Here is a 21,010-nt window from a genome sequence, read left to right on the forward strand (position 1 = left end):
GTCCCAAAAAAAGACAATTCTCTGGGCACTCCATAATGTTTGCTTGTGTTCACCTTTAAAAACTATATAGTTTTCTATACCCAAATAATAATAAAGCTGGAGTTGATGATAGGTTAAAGGTTGCCTTCTTCCTCCCTGAATTGGGTGAATTGAACGCATCTGAGTGTGCCCTCCCATATAAAGACTCTTCAGGCTCCCAGCTCCCCTCCACTGCCTGTTGTCCGAGAGAATCTTAACCCAAGGACCAGCATGATGAAGGCCTTAGTCACACTGGAAGGGCTGTTGCTGCTACTTTTTTCCTGGATGTGGATGTGCTCTGGGCAGACGTCAGGTATCAGGGTGGATATCGCCTGCTGGTGTTTTCAAGGGGGAGTTTCTCAATGGCCCCGAGTCATGGAGCTTTTGATGGTTAGCACTGTATAGTCCCATACTAAAATTAACAACTAAATAATTCTCCTTAGTACCATGCTTTATCTTCACCTTGGGTCCAGATAATCCTGGTGGGTGAGTTAGGGGCAGCTGCACTCAGGTTGCACCATGAATTACTCTGAGGTTTCTCAGAATCGGTTTCTCTTCTCCTCCCTGCCACTTCTTCCTCCTTGGGAGCTACTGGAATTCCCCACTAGCTCATCCTTGGACCATCTTCTCTTCCGTATGACTCTACCCATTCCTGTTAACTCATCTGTTCTCTTGCCACTTGACTCCTGAATTACTCAACCACACACTCCTAACAGGCCTCCCTTATGCAATTCCCCCTGCCCCGCCCCCAGAACATCACTTTGTAAATTTTTTTAAGATACAACTCTGACCAAACCCCTTCTTAAAAACTCCAGGGATTCCCTGCAGCCAACTAGGTAAAGAATAGACTGGCATCCTACAAACATAAGAGACTTCAGCATCCTATAAAGACTGACCTAAAGCTGCCTTCAGAACCACAGAAGGGACTTTTCTCCACTGACATTACATATCCTCTCTCCTGCTCCTGGTGAGGAATGTGGTGCAGAATTCTCTCAAATATCTCGCGCCATCCAGAACAGAGATTTGCTCATCTCAAAGGAGATAGAGGTTAATCTAAAAGTCTTGCAGGTGTATAAACTGTTCTAACTGCTTAGAAGAAAATGGCTATAGATAATTACATGAAATAAATAGAATTGATGTAGTTCTTGGGGAGAGGTTTCCTGGAGAAGTTGTGTTTGTATTGTGGGATAACACTGTCTTTACTTAGGGGAAGACTTGGGTGCTGGGGAATGGAAACAGTAATTTTTACCCTAAGCTAAAAAGGGTTGTGTGTGTGCACCACACAATACCTGTGTTTCCCAGGTGAGATATACCAAGATAAATGGAATGCACCAGATTGTGGTGGGGAGAGGGAATTTGAGCAGACCAAAGAGGTGGACAGGGTCCTGGAGGACTTGGAGACGGTAAAGGGAGAGGACCCCTTCCTTGGTACAAATGATTCTCTGAAAGTCAGCCTGCCAATCCTTAGGGCAGAATGATATCAGTGGTTATAGAAGTTGGAGAAAAATGTAGAAGTGATGTGAAAGCTAGGAATGGAGTATTTGGTTTGTGACTGAAACACCAGGACTTGGAATTGAGGAGAGTAGGGAGGAAAATCAGAGGTGATTTTCCACAATGAAGAGCACAGGGTCTGCCCGCCTCGTCTGGCTCTGCCCCCCAGCTCACCATCCCACTTATGAGGGCCTGCACTTGCTTCTGATGCAGGGGCCGGACGGGGCACAGCCTCGCAACTCTTGTTAAGGACTTTTCTTACTCACAAAGGAAATCCTAATCGGGGGAGTCACTGTATTTAGGTGAAGACATGAACCACCCTACTCCACACCCTGCCGTAGTGATGGCATTCCAAAGCCTGGCCTGCCGTTCTCGTCCACAAAACCACTTCAGCTAGATGGAGGGTCACTCAGGCAGAATTCCGAACAGGTGATCCTTGTAGACAGGTTACCTGATGTACAGCCCAGCCTGACTCTGCTGACCAGTTTTTAATTTGCACATCTGAAACCACTTAGGTTCCTCTTTTTCCCTTTCTACGAAAGGCAAAGAATACTATTCAATTTTCCAAGGATATAAAAAATTCAATACAGAAATGTGAAGTTCCTAGAAAAATACATATGCAGGTGCTTAGTAAATATAAACAATGCTCAATTTTTATAAAATGGAATTTTGGAAGCTGGAGTTTTTTCCCCCCAAGACAGAGATACTTGTGGCAAAAGAGGCATATGAGGCTGTTGGAACTTACTATCAAATGTACCTTAAGCTTTAAAGTAGACAATGAGTAACTTTATTACAATTTTTATACACTGTGTTTGCCCTAAATATCGGATCTTGACCTGGTGAAATCAGGCAATTTTATTTGGGTTCTTCGTTATTTTGTTGTTTTTTGTGCTTTTGATTTCAAAGTAAGTTTATTAATTGCATCAACACATCTACTAGGGCATTAAATATCTAGACCAGATATTTTCTCACATTTCTACTTACTGATAATTAAGCACCCACAGACACAATTCAAGAAATAAATTCAGCAGTTTCAATGATTTTTTTTTTTTTTTTTTTTTTTTTTGCAGTGCTGGGGATTGAACCCAGGGCCTTGGGCCTTGTGCTTGCAAGGCAAGCACTCTACCAACTGAGCTATATCCCCAGCCCTCAATGATACTTTGTTTATAGTCATTAAAGAGCAAAATATTTAAAGATACTATTTTCCTGGAGTATTGGTTGCCATGGATCTGATTTAACACCCAATGCATGCATGCTGTTAGAAAGTACTTATGTTCCCCAAATGTGTGCCCTCCCTCCCTGGGACATGTTGAGAATTATGAATGCAACTTGATCAGTTCCTCTGTCGCTAGCCCTAGTGCCCCCATAATACTGCAGGTTCCTCACAAGATCTATTACCGTTTCAGTCAACTTTTTTTGCCACTATGACCAAAAGACCTGACAACAATTCTAGGGGAGCAAAAGTGTATTTGGGGCTCAGTTTCAGAGGTCTCAATCTATAGATGACCAACTACGTTGTTCTGGGCCCAAGTGAGGAAAGGTGGGAGGAGGAAAGCAGCTCAGGACATGGAAAACAGAGCAGAAAGAGACTAAGCTCAGCTTACCAGGGATAAAATATATACCCCAAAAGCCTCCTCCAGGCAGACCCTACCTGCCTACATACCACCCAGTTAATCTATTCAAGTGAATTAATCCTTTCAAGTGAAATGAGCTTTAGGGGGGATACCTCATATCTACACCATGACAATGATCTTGAACAAGATCTCTCCTCCCTCCCCTGCAAGGAAGATCCATGTTACACATCTGGTTTTGTCCTATATCGGCCTTTAGCACAGGTAGTAGTGTCATCAAGGTGCTAGGTTTCCACTTAACGTTTCGTTTCTTACCTGTTTACCAACCATGTGCCTGACTTGTTGGCAGAAAAAAAAAAAAAAAAAGGAGCAGTAAATAGTCACTACATGTATGGCTCTTGAACCCTAGTTGGAGAGAAAATCCCTATAAATAAGTAGTGATGATTCCGGATTATAATGAGGGCTTTCAGAGAAATGAATAGGGTGATGTCAGATAGGAATAACCATGGAAGAGAAAAGCTACTTAAATAAGACACTCGGCATAAGGTCTGCTTAGAAGGTGTCATTGAACTGGAACATGGAAGAAGAGTTATCGAGCCAAATGCCCAGAGGAAAAGCCATCTATGTGCAAGAGCTGTGTTGACCTCAATGAACCAAAAGGAGGTTGATTGACTGAAGTGGCTGCTCCCTGGGGCATTTTGGTGACTTATGCTGCTTGGTTTTGAACAAGATCAGAAAGAGAGTATGCCATATTGTCTAAAATATGGGGCAATCCCCAAAACAAAGAATCCAACATGAATTTCAAATATTTCACCATTCACTTATATAGCTGGGAATCCGTTAAAATGATCTGAACCTAGAACTCATCCTTCATTTATATAGAACCAGGTTTCCCCCCAGATTTACTGAGCTAAATAAGTTACATATATATTTATGGATTGCAATGTGGTTTATTAGGACATGATAGTTATACATAATATTTGGAATTCACATTGGCATAATCATACCAGCATGAAATATAATTTGCTCCACTTCAGTCCCCAGTACTTCCCCTTTTCCTCCCCTCCTTCCTCTTGCTGTTTCCTTTCCTCTACTCTACAGTTCTTCATTCCATTTATATATATATTTTTTTAATTACTGTATTATGGACATACACAAAGGTGAAATTCACTGTAGTACATTCAATGGGATACACTGTGAAATGATTACCACTATCAACATATTTAACATATCCGTCACCTCACAGTTTGTATATAGTGAGAATACTTAAGACCTACTCTTTTAGCAAACCTCAGTATACCATGTGTTTTTAATTGTCACCATGAACTGATTCATTTTTCATAGCACAAAGAGGTCTTTTATACGGTTTGTACATGTAATCCAAGGAAAGTTTGTACGTCATTGTTCTTGGAACTTTACTGAGTTGTCTATCTACCTGGAAAAATCTCACCACTCTGGAAAGTCACTCTGGTACCTGAAATCTCCGTCTTGGTATTAGCAGTAGTCTTGAGCATGATAAATATTATATCTGGGTATTTCAATAGGTCTACCTGGTCTCTACTTATTGATATACATATTGTTTTAGTATAATTTTTTTCATTCTGTAGTATAATTTATGAATTATAGTTTTTAATGTGTAAGGTTATCTCTAAACTTTGTTGAAGGATAATAAAGTAGGCACTAAAATTGCTTATTGTTAAAATTGAAGCATTGGGTCAGATGGTTGAAACTCACCAGGCTACCACTTAGCAAATCAAGGAAAGTTAGTTGGAGATTCAGTGACCAGGTCAGTAAGGATGTTATAGATCCCTAGGATTTCAGATTTTGTACTAATCACAAAGCAGTTAGAAAGCTGTGTGCATTCTGGTGAAATGATCTTATCTGCATCCATCCATGTTTGCAGCCAACCTAGAAAAAAGAACCTGGAGGCAGGGTACTCCTTCGCAAGGTTGCTGGGGTAGTCCAGGGGAGAGACGGTGGCGGTTTGGGCCAGGGTGTTGACCATGGAGAAGTGCATGCATGTGACATGAATTTTTAAGGTCAAAGTGAAAAGGTTGGGAGATTGGATGTAGGTATGGAGATAAAGGAGGATAAATTGTAAGGTGTTCTGGCCTGGATGTTAGGTGGATTGTGGCACTATTGGCTGAGATGGGTAGAAAATGCGGTAAAACCCTGAGTTCCATTTTGTACACGTACACAATAAGAGGATATTTCAAATATCCTCTTGAAGACCCTAAACTCAGAAGAGTTTAAGCCAGGTGTAAAATGGACATTCTGATCTTCCACTGTAATGGTATATAGTTAGTCAAGAGCAATGAGCCTGGCATGACTTTCAGTCCCAGATCTTTACTAGTTCTGTAGCCCGGAAAGACTAGCTTCTTTCCTTCCACATGTACTGCTCACCTGCTACCATGTGGTACACAGCCAAGGCTATAAAGCTGAAAAATGGGATCTATTATCAAAGGGCTTGAGTTTCACAGGGACACTGGGTATTGGGGAACTAGGCACCCAGTATGAGCACTCTAATGAAGATACAGACCTCTTCTTTATCAAAGAGAGCCATGTATGGTTTATCTCAGACGAGAATTCCAAGGCAGTGCACATTGATTCTGATTACCTGGGGATATCCATGGGAAAGAGCAACTGTTGCAATAGAAGGGAGTCTTTGGGTTGTTAGTTTTCCAGCAGTGCTGGGTGTTTAACCCAGGGCCTCACACAAGCTAGGCAAGCACTAACACGACCAGGGCCTTGGCCTTTCTCAGACTTCCCACCCTCCTGCCTCGGCTCCCCAGGAGCTGGGGTTACAGGTGTGTACCGCCATGCCCAGCGGGGAATCAGTTTTACACAAATCCCTAAGTTTCATTTCCTTAGTTAAAGATGGTCTTCCTTCATGCGATCTCATGCTGCTCACATGTCTTTGCCTTGTCCCCTGAAGCAGAATTGCTGATTGCTTTTCTCCTCTGGCAGCGGTACTGGTGGAATGCAGCTATGTGAACTTCCGGGCAGTAGCTAAAAGAGCACTCTTCTACGAAGATGAACTGGTAGGCCCTGACGAATTGTTTCTTGGGACTGGCTGTGTGGCAAATCATGTGCGGCCAGAGGAACTCGAGTTTAACTATCCCATCAGCTTCTGTGGGATCGTCCCCCAGGTAAGAGCAGGAGGCATTGCACACAGGGCCATCTGTCAAGTGCTGGGAAGCGTCTCTGTGTGTTTGCTCTCAGCTGCCAGGAGGTGCCAGAGTCCGGGTGGAAGGCAAGAACACCAAGGACCTTGTCATTCCATTCATTCGCCAGAGGCCTACTACGCGTAGGACACTAAGTATGAGTGAGAAACTCCAAGACGTGTCTCTCAAGAAGCTCACGGCCTGGTGGGGTGGTGCGACCCCACGCATAGCATGATGGAGTTTCCAGCATTGCCACGCACTTTCTAATCCCTGTCGTCCCTGATATCTGTGCCACCCGCCACTTCTTCCTGTGAAAGAGTTAGGGCATAAAGGTCAGCAAGGTGACCAAACTTGTGAAGTTAGGGCACTGCAGAGCCAGGAACAGAAACCAGGTTTGCTGATGCCTATTTTAATATACATTTTGCTTTGTTTTCAATTATGGCTCTGGCATAAGTAGAACAGAATGCATAACAGTGATTAAAAGAAATTTCCAGGGATGTTCTGATGGAAAAGTGACTTGGAAAGGTCGTGAACTCAAAATAGACTTTTCTTATTCTTCTCTGATTAAAACCTATTGAAAACTATACCCCTAGTATCTCAATGTCAGAGAAGGGAATGCTATGGGAAGGTTTTCAATATAGGCGGTTTCCACCATGCCAAAGGCAAGTACCATACTTGAATTTAGTTTCTTAATGATTCCTGTTTTAAACATGAGGCTAAGTGTGTTCTGCCAGGAACCGGACCTTCACGTTACAAACAAAAGATAACTTGGACATACTGACATGCTGTTCTTTCAAAGGATCACCTTCAAAGACCCACAGTATCATGGTCTGAGAGCAAAGTTTGTTTGTCTAGAACTTACCATTATACCTGCCCTGCATGCATCACAGCAAGGAGCTAGTGACTCAGGTATGCTCTGTTTTACACCTGCCATGAAGAAATCCAAAGGCATCTTGAGATGCTCTAAGTGTTTAAAAGCAGCTCTCAGGGCTGGGTCTGTAGAGCACTTGCGTCGCATGTGTGAGGCACTGGGTTTGATCCTCAGCACCACATAAAAATATACAAATAAAATAAGGGCATGCTGTCCATCTACAACTACAAAAGAATTTTTCTAAAAAAAAAGCAGCTCTCATACCTACAGCCCTTGGCAACAGCCTAAAGCACATTTAAGAATTTCTAGGACTGGAAGTAATCTCCTGAGTAGAGGTTGCCTGGGCTACCCTGTCAGGAAAAGCTAAAAGTTTAGATTGTAAGAAAAGAAAACAGCAGCCATGTTTTGAAGATCTGTATTACAGGAACTTCATCAGACAGGAGTCTGAAATGATCAGCAGTTTGGCTCTTGAAACATTTCTGAATCATGTGCAGTTACTTGGATGAGTAGGTCAGGACCCCATCCTGAGACGGGTGAAAGAAAAATCCAGTCACAATATTTTCTAACAAATGAGAGGTGAAAATCAGGGAACAGTGACATATACCAAGTGGGTGATATCCACCAAAAGACAGTGTGGCACAGAATATCAGTGTTCCAGACAGACCTTAGAGATGTGGCATCTCAGAACATGCAAAAGGGGTCTCGGGTTGATGGACAGGGGAATGTAGACTCGTGAGTACGTGGATAACGTGAGGCAACAACGATAGTGAATAGGCATAGGATGGACGATTCTTCTTTGGCCATTGTTTGCTACAGTTCCATTTCTGAGTCATGTATAGTCCTTATAATTTCTTTTAATTATTTTTTTATTTTTACAGACTGCATTTTGACTCATCATACACAAGTGGGGTACATCTTTTCATTTCTATGGTTGTGCGTGATGTAGATTCTCACCATTTGTGTAATCATCATGTACATAGGGTAATGATGTCTGTCTCATTCCACCATCTTTCATAACCCCCACTCATTTCTCTCTACATGATCTAAAGTTCCTCCATTCTTCTCTCACCCCCACCCACTCTGCCCCCATTATATATCATCATCCACTTATTAGGGAGAACATTCAGCCTTTGGTTTTTTGGGATTGGCTTATTTCACTTAGCATGATATTCTCCAATTCCATCCATTTATCTGCAAATGCCATAATATTATTCTTTATGGCTGAATAATATTCCATTGTATGTACATATCACAGTTTCTTTATCCATTCATCTATTGAAGGAATAAGAAGAATTAAAATGTTCTTTTATATAAATGATATTTTTCCTGACAGTCACTGCCTCTTCCCTTTTTATGGCAAAAACCTCAGTAGCTCCTGACCAAAAAAAAAAAAAAAAAAAAAATTCTGGAGTCTATTTCAGCTGCCATAACTGGAGAGGAAACAAGTGTGTATACTGGCATCTAGAGAGTAGAGGCCAGATGCTGCCATGTACCCTGCAGGCACAGGACAACCCTCCCCTCCAAAGAATTACCTGAGCTAAAGTGCCAGGAGTCTGCAGGCTGAGAAACCCTGCCCTAAATGCACACCTTCACCCTCTCTCAGCCCCGTGCTCTAACTTCCGCCCAGAAGTTTAGAATCATTGCAACTGAAACGACCTAACCTCTAACAACCAGGAGCAACCAGGAGAGCACATTTCTTTTTCTTTTCTCTTACTGGTTTCTTTTAGTTACACATAACAATAGGATTTGTTTTCACATAACCATAAAAGCATGGAATACAATTTGCTCTCATTCAGTCCCCAGGACTTCCCTTTCCCTCCCCTCTTCCCTCCCCCTGTTCCCTTACCTCTACTCTGCTATCTTTCTGCTATCTACTAATAGTTTTTTAAAATATTTTTTTAGTTGTGGATGGACACAATACCTTTATTTTTATGTGGTGCGGAGGATCAAACCCAGTGCCTCACGCATGCTAGGCAAGTGCTCTACCACAGCGACAACCCCAGCCCAAGGTTTTTTTTGTGTTTTTTTTTTTTTTTTTTTCACTTCTTTTTTTTTTTTTTTTTTTTTTTTACATTTACATAGGGTAATGATGTTTATTATATTTTTCCCCTCCCCCCCCACCCCTCCCACCCCTCCCCACCCCTCCCACCCCTCTTTTCCCTCTACACAGTCCTTCTTTCCTTCATTCTTACTGCTCTCCTTAGCCTAACTCTAAACCTAACCCTAAACCTAATGCTAGCCCGTCCCACCCCCCATTATATGTCCTCATCCACTTATCAGCGAGATCATTCGTCCTTTAGTTTTTTGAGATTGGCTTATCTCACTTAGCATGATATTCTCCAATTTCGACCATTTGCCTACAAATGCCATAATTTTATCATTCTTCATTGCGGAGTAATATTCCATTGTATAAATATGCCACAGTTCTTTATCCATTCATCAACTGAAGGGCATCTAGGTTGGTTCCACAATCTGGCTATGGTGAATTGAGCAGCAATGAACATTGATGTGGCTGTATCTCTGTAGTATGCTGATTTTAAGTCCTTTGGGTATAGACCAAGGAGTGGGATAGCTGGGTCAAATGGTGTTTCCATTCCAAGCTTTCTGAGGAATCTCCACACTGCTTTCCAGAGTGGTTGCACTAATTTGCAACCCCACCAGCAATGTATGAGTGTTCCTTTTTCACCACATCCTCGCCAACACCTATTGTTGCTTGTATTCTTGATAATCGCCATTCTAATTGGGGTGAGATGAAATCTTAGGGTAGTTTTGATTTGCATTTCCCTTATTACTAGGGATGTTGAACATTTTTTCATATATCTGGTGATTACTTGTACATCTTCTTCTGTGAAGTGTCTGTTCATTTCCTTAGCCCATTTGTTGATTGGATTATTTGTATTCTTCGTGTAGAGTTTTTTGAGTTCTTTATAGATTCTGGAAATTAGCGCTCTATCTGAGGTATGGTTGGCAAAGATATTCTCCCACTCTGTAGGCTCTCTCTTCACATTTCTGATAGTTTCCTTTGCTGAGAGAAAGCTTTTTAGTTTGAATCTATCCCAGTTGTTTATTCTTGCTTTTATTTCTTGTGCTATGGGAGTCCTGTTAAGGAAATCTGATCCTGAGTGTCTTGTGGATGTGCACAATGGTGGGATTCACTGTGGTATATTCATACGTGTGCATGGGAAAGTCAGGTCAGAAACATTCCACTGTCTTTCCCAATCCCATCACTCCTCCCTTCCCTTCATTCCACTTTGTCTAATCTACTGATCTTTCTTCTATTCTTTAATTCCCCCCCCAGCCCCTTTTTGGGGTTGGCTTCCAAATATCAGAGAAAACAATCAACCTTTGACGTTTTGGGACTGGCTATTGCACTTAGCATGATAGTCTCCACTCATTTACCAGCAAATGCCATAATTTCATTCTTTATAACTGAATAATACTCAATTGTGTATACATACCACATTTTCTTTATCTATTCATCTGTTGAAGGGCACCTAGATTGGTTCCATAGCTTGGTTATTGTGAATCGTGCAGCTATAAATACCGATGTGCATTACTATAGTATGCTGATTTTAAATCTTTTGGATATATACTGAGGAGTGAGATGGCCAAGTCATGTGGTGGGTCCATTCCTAGTTTTTTTGAGGACTCTCCATACTGCTTTCCATAATGGTTGCACCAATTTGCAGTCCCACCAACAATGTATGAGTGTCTCTTTTCCCCACATCCTCACCATTTATTGTTACTTGTATTCTTTTCTTATTATTCTGATTAGTTACACATAACAGCAGATTGCATTTTGACTCACTGTAGTACACAGAGCACAACTTTTCATTTCTCAGGTTGTACACAATGCAGTCACACCATTCTTGCAATCACACACATATATAGGGTAATAACATCTGTCTCATTCCATCCTCTATCCCACACCCTTCTCTCCTCCCCTCCCCTCCCCACCCTCTGCCTATCCAAAGTTCCTCCATTCTTCCCTTTCCCCCACCCCATTACTGATCAGCATTCACTTATCAGAAAAGATTTGGCCTTTGGTTTTTTGGGATTGCCTTACTTCACTTAGCATGATATCCTCCAACTCCATCCATTTACCTGCAAATGCCATAATTTCATTCTTCCTTAAGGCTGAGTAATATTCCATTGTGTATATATAATACAATTTCTTTATCCATTCATCTATTGAAGGGACTCTAGATTGGTTCAACAATCTAGCTATTGTGAATTGAGCTGCTATAAACATTGATGTGGTGCTTTACTGTAGTATGCTGATTTTAAGTCCTCTGGGTATAAACCAAGGAGTGGGATAGCTGGGTCAAATGTTGGGTCCATTCCAAGTTTTCTGAGGAATCTCCATACTACTTTCCAGAGTGGTTGCACCAATTTGCAACCCCACCAGCAATGCATGAGTGTACTTTTTTCCCCCACATCCTCAACAACATTTATTGTTGCTTGTGTTCTCGATAATAGTCATTCTAATTGGGATGAGATAAAATCTTAGGGTAGTTTTGATTTGCATTTCTCTAATTACTAGAGATGTTGAACATTTTTTCATATATTTGTTGATTGATTATATATCTTCTGTGAAGTGTCTGCTCAGTTCCTTAGCCCATTTATTGATTAGGTTTATTTGTATTTTTGGTGTTAAGTTTTTGAATTCTTTGTAAATTCTGGAGGTGAGTGATGTATCTGAAGTGCGTGTGGTAAGGATTTTCTCCCACTCTGTAGGCTCTCTCTTCACATTACGTTTTCCTTTGCTGAGAGAAAGCTTTTTAGTTTGAATCCATCCCATTTATTGATTCTTGCTTTGATCTCTTGTGTTCTGAGAATCTTGCTAAGGAAGTCAGATCCTAAGCCAACATGAAGATCTGGGCCTACTTTTTCTTCTGTTTGGTGGAGGGTCTCTGGTCTAATTCCTAGGTTCTTGATCCATTTTGAGTTGAGTTTTGTGCAGGGTGAAAGATAAGGGTTAAATTTATTTTGCTGCATATGAATTTCCAGTTTTCCCAGGACCATTTGTTGAAGAGGCTGTATTTTCTTTTCTTCATTGTATGTTTTTGGCACCTTTCCCTAGTTTGAGACAACTGTATTTATGTGGCTTTGTCTCTGTGTCTTCTATTCTGTATCACTGATCTACCTGTCTATTTTGGTGCCAGTTCCATGTTGTCTTTGTTACTACTGCTCTGTAGTATAGTTTAAGTTCTGTTATTGTGATCCCTCCTGTTAAGCTCTTCCTGCTCAGGATTGCTTTGGCTATTCCGGGTCTCTTATTTTTCCAAATGAATTTCATAATTGCTTTCTATATTTCTATGAGGTACATCACTGGGGATTTAATTGGAATTGCATTAAATCTATATAGCACTTTTGGTAGTATGGTGATTTTGACAATATTAATTCTGCCTATCCTAGAACATGGAAGATAGAAATATCTTCTAAGGTTTTCTTCAATTTCTTTCTTTAGCATTCTGTAGTTTTCACTGTAGAGGTCTTTCATCACTTTTGTTAGATTGATTCCCAAGAATTTTTTTTTTTGAGGTTAATGTGAATGAGATAGTTTTCCTAGAGGATTCATCACTTATAAATAGAAATGTATTAGATTTGAGTGTTGATTTTTACGTCCTGCTTCTTTGCTGAATTGATTTATTAGTTCTAGAACTTTTCTGGTGGAATTTTTTGGATCCTTTAAATATAGCATCATGTCATCAGTAAATATGATAGTTTGCATTCTTCTTTTCCTATTCATATGCCTTTAATTGCTTTGGTCTAATTGCTCTGGCTAGAGTTCCAAGGATCACGTTGAATAGAAGTGGTGAAGAGGGCATCGATGTCTTGTTCCAGTTTTCAGAGGGAATGCTTTCAGTTTTCTCCATTTGGAATGATGTTGACCTTGGGCTTAGCATAGATGGCCTTTACAATGTTGAATTATGTTCCCACTATCCCTATTTTTTCTAATGTTTTGAGCATGAAGGGGTGCTGTATTTTATCAAATGCTTTCTCTGCATCTATTGAAATAATATGATTCTTAACTTTAAGTTTATTGATGTGATGAATTACATTTATTGATTTCCAGATGTTGAAACAACCCTGCATCCCTGGGATGAAACCCACTTGATTGTGGTGCGCTATCTTTTTAATTTGTTTTTGTAGGCAATTTGCCAGAATTTTGTTAAGAATTTTTGCATCTATGTTCATCGGGGATATTGGTCTGAAATTTTCTTTTCTTGATGTGTCTTTGTCTAGTTTTGGTATCATGGTGATTCTAGCTTCATAGATTCTAGCTTCAAAGGTTCCCTCCTTTTCTATATCATGGAATACTTTGAGGAGTATTGGTATTAGTTCTTCTTTGAAGGTCTTATAGAACTCGGCTGAGAATCCATCTGGTCCAGGGCTTTTCTTGACTTTTGATGGCTTCTTCTATTTCATTGATTGAATTTTATCTGTTTAAATTGCGCATGTCCTTCTGATTCAGTTTGGGTGAATCATATGTCTGTAGAAATTTGTCCATGTCTCTGAGATTTTCTGCTTTGTTGGAGTATAGATTTTCAAAATAGGTTCTAATTATGTTTTGTATTTCAATAGTGTCTGTCATGATATTTCCTTTTTTATCATGAATTTTAGTAATATGAATTTTCTCTTTGTTAGTGTTGCTAAGGTTTTATCAATTTTGTTTCTTCAAAAAAACTTTTCATTTTGCCAACTTTTCAATGGTTTCTTTTATTTCAATTTCATTGATTTCAACTCTGAGTTTAATTATATCTCGTCTTCTACTTTTGGTGTTGATCTGTTCTTTTTATAGGGCTTTGAGATGTAATGTTTGGTCATTTATTTGTTGACTTTTTATTCTTTTATTGAATGAGCTCCATGCAATGAATTTTCTTCTTTGTACTGTCTTCATAGTGTCCCAGAGATTTTGGTTGTTGTATCATTGTTCTCATTTATCTTTAAGAATTTTTTATCTTCTCCCTGATGCCTTCTGCTACCCATGCATTATTCAATAGTGTATTATTTAGTCTCCAAGTGTTGGAGTAGTTTCTATTTTTTATTTTATCATTGATTTCTAATTTCATTCCATTATGAGCTGATAGAATACAGGTAGTATGTCTATTTTTTTGTATTTGCTAAGAGTTGCTTTGTGGCATAATATAAGATCTATTTTAGAGAAGGATCCATGTGCTGCTGAGAAGAAAGTGTGTTTGCTCGTTGATGGATGGAATAGTCTATATATGTCTGTTACGTCTAAGTTATTGATTGTGTTATTGAGTTCTATGGTTTCTTTTTTAGTTTTTGTTTGGAAGATCTATCCAGTGGTGAGAGAGGTGTGTTAAAGTCACCCAGTATTATTGTGTTGTGGTCTATTTAATTCCTGAAATTGAGAAGGGTTTGTTTGATGTACATAGATGCTCCAATGTTTGGGACATAAATATTTATGATTGTTATGTCTTGTTGATTTATGATTCCCTTAAGCAAAGTGAGATGCCCTTCCTTATCCCGTCTAACTCTGGCTTGAAGTCCACTTTATCTGCTATGAGGACGGAAACCCCTGCTTTTTTACTGGTTCCATGTGCATGGTATGTTTGTTCCCATCCTTTCACCTTTAGTCTGTGGATGTCTTTCCCTATAAGATAAGTCTCTTGAAGGCAACATATTGTTGGGTCTTTTTTTTTTTTTTTTAATCCAGTCCACAAGTCTATGTCTTTTGATTAATGAGTTTAGGCCATTGACATTCAGCGTTATTGAGTTATGATTTGTATTCCCGATCCATTTTGGCTTATTTTTGGTTTTTAACTTGACTTGGCTTCTCCTTTGATTGACTTTTCCTTTATGTAGTTCCTCCCTTTGCTGATTTTCATTGTTTTTCATTTCTTCCTCATGGAATATTTTGCTGAGAATGTTCTGTAGTGCAGGCTTTCTGTTTGTAAATTCTTTTAACTTTTGTTTATCATGGAAGGATTTTATTTCATCATCAAACCTGAAAGTTAGTTTTGCTGGATATAAGATTTTTGGTTGGCATCCATGTTCTTTCAGAGCTTGGTATATATTGTTCCAGGACCTCCTAGCTTTTTAGGGTCAGGACTGAGAAATCTGCTGATATCTGTATTGGTTTCCCCCTATAAGTAATCTGATACTTTTCTCTCATGGCCTTTAAAATTCTATCTTTATTTTTTTATGTTGAACATTTTCACTATAATGGGCCTTGGTGTGGATCTGTTGTAATTTTGTACATTTGGTGTCCTGTAAGTGTCTTGTATTTGATTTTCCATTTCATTCTTCAGAATTGGGAAATTTTCTGATATTTCATTGAATAGATTGTTCATTCCTTTGGTTTGTATTTCTGTGCCTTCCTCAATCCCAAAAATTCTTAAATTTGGTCTTTTCATGATGTCCCATGATTCTTGGAGGTTCTGTTCATGATTTCTTACCATCTTCTCTATATGGTCAACTTTATTTTCAAAATTAAATATTTGTCTTCATTGTTTGAGGTTCTGTCTTCCAGGTGATCTAGTCTATTGGTGATGCTTTCTATTGAGTTTTAGATTTGGTTTATTGTTTCCTTCATTTCATGGATTTGTTTGTTTTTTTTCCAGAATCTCTTTATTGAAATAGTCTTTTACTTTCTACATTTCCTCTTTTTTTTTTTTTTTCCTACATTTCCTCTTTTAACTGTTTGTTAAAGTGATCTTTTGTTGCCTGCATTTGCTCTCATATATCATCCTTTACTTCATGGATCATTTTAATTATGTACATTCTGAACTCTTTTTTTGACATTTCTTCTACCGTGCTGTCAGTGGATTCTATTAATACAGCATCTTGTTTTGTTTGGGGCACTTTCTTCCCTTGTTTTTTCATGTTGTTCTTATATCTTCCCCTTTAGCAGATCCGAGGTATTACAGTTTCCACTATAGAATTATAGTGTCCCTGCAGGTCTTCAATGCCTTGCCTTTAGAGGGGAGATCAATATTAACAGTGCCTAATGTAAACAACATGCAGCCTTAAACCAAATAGCCACTATTAAGACTTTAACAGTATTGTCATAATAAACAGAAATGACGTATTCAATTATTATCTACAGCATAAACAGTAGCTTTGCAATAAGGCCTACAATTTCTAATGGTGGGCAAAGAGGATGGGGGAGGGGCATGGGATGTAATGTTAGTGAGGTTAGACGTGAGATATAGAATTACTAGATCATAGGAAGAGTGAAAGTGGAATCAAAAGAAGTTGGTTGTTAGCAGGAGAAAAGGGAGTTACGAGGAAACAAATAAGAGGAAAATTGAGTAGAAAAAAATAAAATCTACAACAGAACTATAATATACTATTCAAACCTCCCAGTCTTCAGTAGCCTGATGCATGAAATGGACTTGATTTCAAAGACGATGGGGATGGGAGAGTGGGAAACAAAAGAAAGAAAAAACAGGGAATAGAAAAAGAAAATAGTCTTGAAGGAGAATTGAACAATCGTTTCTGCTGGAATTCAGTGTCTTCTCTGCCTCCTCCTCTTCTGATGGGTGGGGTTGTCTGAAGTTTGCTGGTAGCTCCACCCTCAGGATGATGACGGTTACTAAGGTGGGAGGATTAGACTTGGAGGCGGGACTCCTGGAGGCAGGGTACAGCAATTGCTATACTCTGGAATCTGCACCCCAGGACTCTCCTTTGAGGTCCACTCATGGGACAAAAGAGCCTGGTCTTGGCCCCTTCTCTCACTTTTGGACCCCATAATTCCTGGTCTATAATTTAGTCTCTAAGTTGTATCTCTCCTGCCCCAGCCCTTTTGACTTCCCAATCAGGAAGCTTTCTCCCCAGAGGGCTGAGCACCAGGGCCTGTGTGCCCTTCAGAAAGCTGTTCTATATTGTGCAGATCAGGACCAGGTTTTGAAAGCTGTGGGTCAGCCACATAGCTGCAGGCACTGGGCCCGTTGGTGACCAGGGGATGGTTGGGAGACTGGAGATTGAGGAGCCAGAGGGCCCTGTTGATTGCCAAACCAGCAGGACCAGGTGCTCGGTGGAGTCATGGACCAGGCTGATGTTGGGTCCCAACAAGTGTCCCCAAGTTGTCTCTGGGATCCCAGGGGTGCCAGGCTGGTTGACTGGATGACCTGGGATCAAGATGTCCTCACACCCTTTTCCCACCTGCTGACCCCCTTACAAGGCTCTCTCCTACCTCTGCAGCAAGAAGGTGGCTATTAGCACACCTAGCAGGGATACCTCAGATGCAACCAAGTCTGCTGGGCCCTTGATGATGATCTTTCAGGTCCTGGCTTGTTATCCCTGGATATAAGCAGCTACATCCCAAGTTGGTGACAGCAGCAGCAGCTAACCTGTAGGTACCTTGATAATGAGCTTCTAGTCTCTGGCAGGTGTCCCAGGATGGAAGCTGCCCCAACTAAAGATGGTGGCAATAGCCTCAGAGATAATCCAAGATGGCAATAGAGGTGTCCTGAGGCATTGGTAGATGGGGAGACACAGCCTGTGGGTGGGTTGGTGCTGGACATCTGCCCCACATTTTCTTCAAGCTGTGCAGCAGTTCTGGTCTAATTCCTAGATCTTTGATCCACTGAGTTGACTTTCATAGGTCAAGGTGAGAAATAAGGGTTAAATTTCATTCTACATAGGGATTTCTAATTTTCCCACAACAACTTGTTGAAGCTATCTTTTCTCCAATGTATATTTATGGCACCTTTGTCTAGAATGAAATAACTATTTATGTGGGTTTGTCTGTGTCTTCTGTTCTGTTCCATTGGTCTTCATGTTTGTTTTGGTGTCAATACCATGCTGTTTTTACTACTATAGCTTTGTAGTATAATTTAAGGTCTGGTGTTGTGATGCCTCCTGCTTTGCTTTTCTTACTAAGGACTGCTTACTCTATCCTAGGTTTCATATTTTTCCAAACAAACTTCATAACTGCTTTGTCTATTTTTGTGAAGAATATGGTTGGAATTTTGATGGGAACTGCAGTGAATCAGTATAACACTCTTAGTAGTATGGCTGTTTTGACAATATTAATTCTGCCTGTCCAAGAATGAGATGTCTTTCCATCTTATAAGGTCTTTTTCAATTTCTTTCTTTAGTGTAGAGGCCCTTCACCTCTTTTGTTAAATTGATTCCTGTGTATTTTTTAGGTTATTGTAAATGGAATAGTTTTCCTAATCTTTTTTAGCAGTTTCCTCATTGGAATATAAGAATGCAATTGATTTATTTGCCTTTCTTGTCTTATCTCTTGAATAGCTAAATAAGATAAAGCATTTAGACCCCAAGAAGCATATTATCCATTCATCTGACAGGATACTATGCACCTAATCAATTTATACAATGCTTTAATGACACTTAAACCTCTCTATTAAAGTCAAAATAAAGAAAACATACATACATAATATATTATATGATCTCAAGTACATAAAGAATGGAGGACTCAGGGGAAATCCACAAATAGTTTAAAAAAAAAAAAACTGAACTCAGGATGATAGGAATGTAGGAATTGTATCTTATCTTTTGACCACCAAACATATTTCAAATGTTCCTTATGGGGAGTGTATATTTTATGTTGAAAAACCTCAATTGGTAGCATAATTATGTCATTTCAAATTAGCTGTCCTCCTTTTGGTTTAATGTTTCCAGAGACAGAAATCAGAAGTAAAGAGAAAATACACTTAGTCCAGAAATATCAGATAAAGTATTTTTAGAACCCCACAATAGTCACCTTGTCCTTTACATCCTTCTTACAGAAAGATTTTTATCCTAAGCACCTGTGAAATTTTTTCTTTCCTAGAATTTTGATTAGAGAAGTACAATAGAAAACCTTTACAGTCAATTAACGCTCATTTGCCAATTCCATTTAAAAAATCCTACACCATGGGTTTCTACTTTATTTTGTGATTAAAGTAAGTGCTTCCCCCTTGCCACAGAAAAATTTAATCACTTTACTTGGAATAAATATTCTGACCCCTTGAGATGAGTGGCCATTTTTTAATTTGAACATATTCAAATATATTGTAACAAGTTAACTTGCATATCAAAGGTTTCTTTTCCCACCAGATTTTCTTTGATGGTTCCGTCTTTCATTCCTGGCTCACCTATAAACCAAGGAATCAAGCAATTTCTGCGGAATTTCATTTGCAGTGTATGGTTCCCAGGTTAGTCCACAATATCTACTGAATACCAATAGCATTTTGCTGAAATGTATCATCACTTATCCAGAGTCCTTGAAATCCAAAACTGTTTTGCATAGCTTCTCAGCTTCACAGCATGTCAGCACAAAAAAAAAAAAAAAAAAAAAAAAAAAAAAGAAAGAAAGAAAGAAAGAAATTACAAAGCCAGAAGCGGGTCTTCATTCAAGACCCTTGATTCTATCTACTCTTCTACAGGTAGGAGGACACACTGCTAAATCTCAAGCATAACACCAACATCTGACACATAGTATCTATAGAGGTTTCCTAAGTATACAGATTGGCTTTGATCTCCACACTTCAAGAGGCTGTGTGGGTTGTGCAGAAGAGTTGGGATTTGAGAAGTTAAACAAATAACAATCTACTTTTCTGAATTTTAGATCAATTTGGTAATAATCAACAGAGAAGTTGTAGCTCAATTTTCATAAAATCAATTAGCAAATGAGTTTTTTGACCATAGCCAGAAGGCCTCCTATAAACCCACCCTGAAATGAATTTGCTGGCCCTGGAATAAGAAGAGCTATACAGTTGCAGGACTTCCCTTGCATGCAAAAAGCCCACCCAGTAAGCTGACCACCTGGCCTCAGGACAGAATGTGGCTCCCAGAACACAATCTAGCTGCAAAAAGCGAGGAGGACTGAACTAAAAGTGATCAGTTCTCCCAAATTCAGCTAATGCTTTCCTGAGGAAGAAGGCCTGGAAGAGATAAAATTGCTCCTCCCATAGCTTTCCTCTCTCCTGCAGTGGACCAAAAGTAAACTTTCTCTGGAAACTTAAAAAATTAAAAAGGAAAAAAATAGCATGCACTAGTCCATTTTACAAAAAAAAAAGAAGGAAAATTCTATGGGTTTAATCACTAAGTATATAATCTCTTATAAGCATAATCTTATAAGCATAAACAAGGATAAAAGACTAGAAAGGTAAGCATAGATTCTGCTGGGGATCAATTTTTGAGCAAAAGTGCTGCTTGACACTCACTAATAACAATAACCTCGTTCATTAGATCCTTACTGGGTTCCAGTCACACGTTTCCAAAAACTTCATCTTAACCCTCAGTATTAACTGTATTTATGAATCACTAATATTGTCCCTGTTTAATGATTCAGAAACTTGGGCACAGACACATCAAATGATTTGCCAACTTCACACAGCTACAAAGTCCCAGATTTAACTCTGGGCTAAATGACCTGAAACCACGGGTGGACATCATTATGTTCTACCATTCTACACCTACAGGGCTACGGCCCACCGCCACTCTTAGACATAAAGTCATCAGGCCTTATGAGCTCTTGGTAACCTATTAAGTAAGCTTTAAGAGATTCTAGGAATATCTCTCCCTAGACCAATTACTATTTTTAAGCCAAAAAAAAAAAAAAAACCTTCAAAACATTGTGAATATATCCTTTAAGTAACTTTTTTCCTCAATTGAAGAGATAAGTTTCTTTTTCCATAATTTGTAATCCTGCAATGGAGGCTTGATAAGGGGCAGAGGGTGTTGAACAAGAATAACACAATTGTATAATATTTTAAAACAATGAAAAGTTATAACCTTTTCTTAAACTGTGAAATCCACTAAGCTGGTAAATCAAGGCTGTTGAACCTTTAAGCTTTTGAAATCATAATAAAATCCCTGAGCTGATGATCAGTGCCAGGGATGATAACTCTTGAGACTCTGTATTGCTTCCCCCTTCCACTCTGTATTGCTGTTTAATTCCTCTTCTTTTT

General features: G+C 39.4%; 1 protein-coding gene across 1 annotated transcript; it reads left to right on the plus strand.

The window, feature by feature from the left end:
- Positions 1-252: 252 nt before the first annotated feature.
- Positions 253-20,467, plus strand: LOC124959032 (oocyte-secreted protein 3-like). Its single transcript, XM_047517687.1, has 4 exons — positions 253-331; positions 6,048-6,229; positions 19,155-19,252; positions 20,392-20,467. The coding sequence occupies exons 1-4, from the start codon at positions 253-255 to the stop codon at positions 20,465-20,467; spliced, it is 435 nt and encodes a 144-aa protein (XP_047373643.1).
- The last annotated feature ends 543 nt before the right edge of the window (positions 20,468-21,010 follow it).

Source organism: Sciurus carolinensis, chromosome 11, assembly GCF_902686445.1.
Source record: "Sciurus carolinensis chromosome 11, mSciCar1.2, whole genome shotgun sequence".
Lineage (NCBI taxonomy): Eukaryota > Metazoa > Chordata > Mammalia > Rodentia > Sciuridae > Sciurus > Sciurus carolinensis.

Excerpts from the sequence above, each read along its gene's own strand:
- LOC124959032 (XM_047517687.1), top strand. The coding sequence starts at position 253 with ATGAAGGCCTTAGTCACACTGGAAGGGCTGTTGCTGCTACTTTTTTCC. Across the intron at positions 332-6,047 it reads GTGCTCTGGGCAGACGTCAG|CGGTACTGGTGGAATGCAGC; the intron begins GTATCAGGGTGG and ends CTCCTCTGGCAG. Across the intron at positions 6,230-19,154 it reads TCTGTGGGATCGTCCCCCAG|ATTTTCTTTGATGGTTCCGT; the intron begins GTAAGAGCAGGA and ends TTTTCCCACCAG.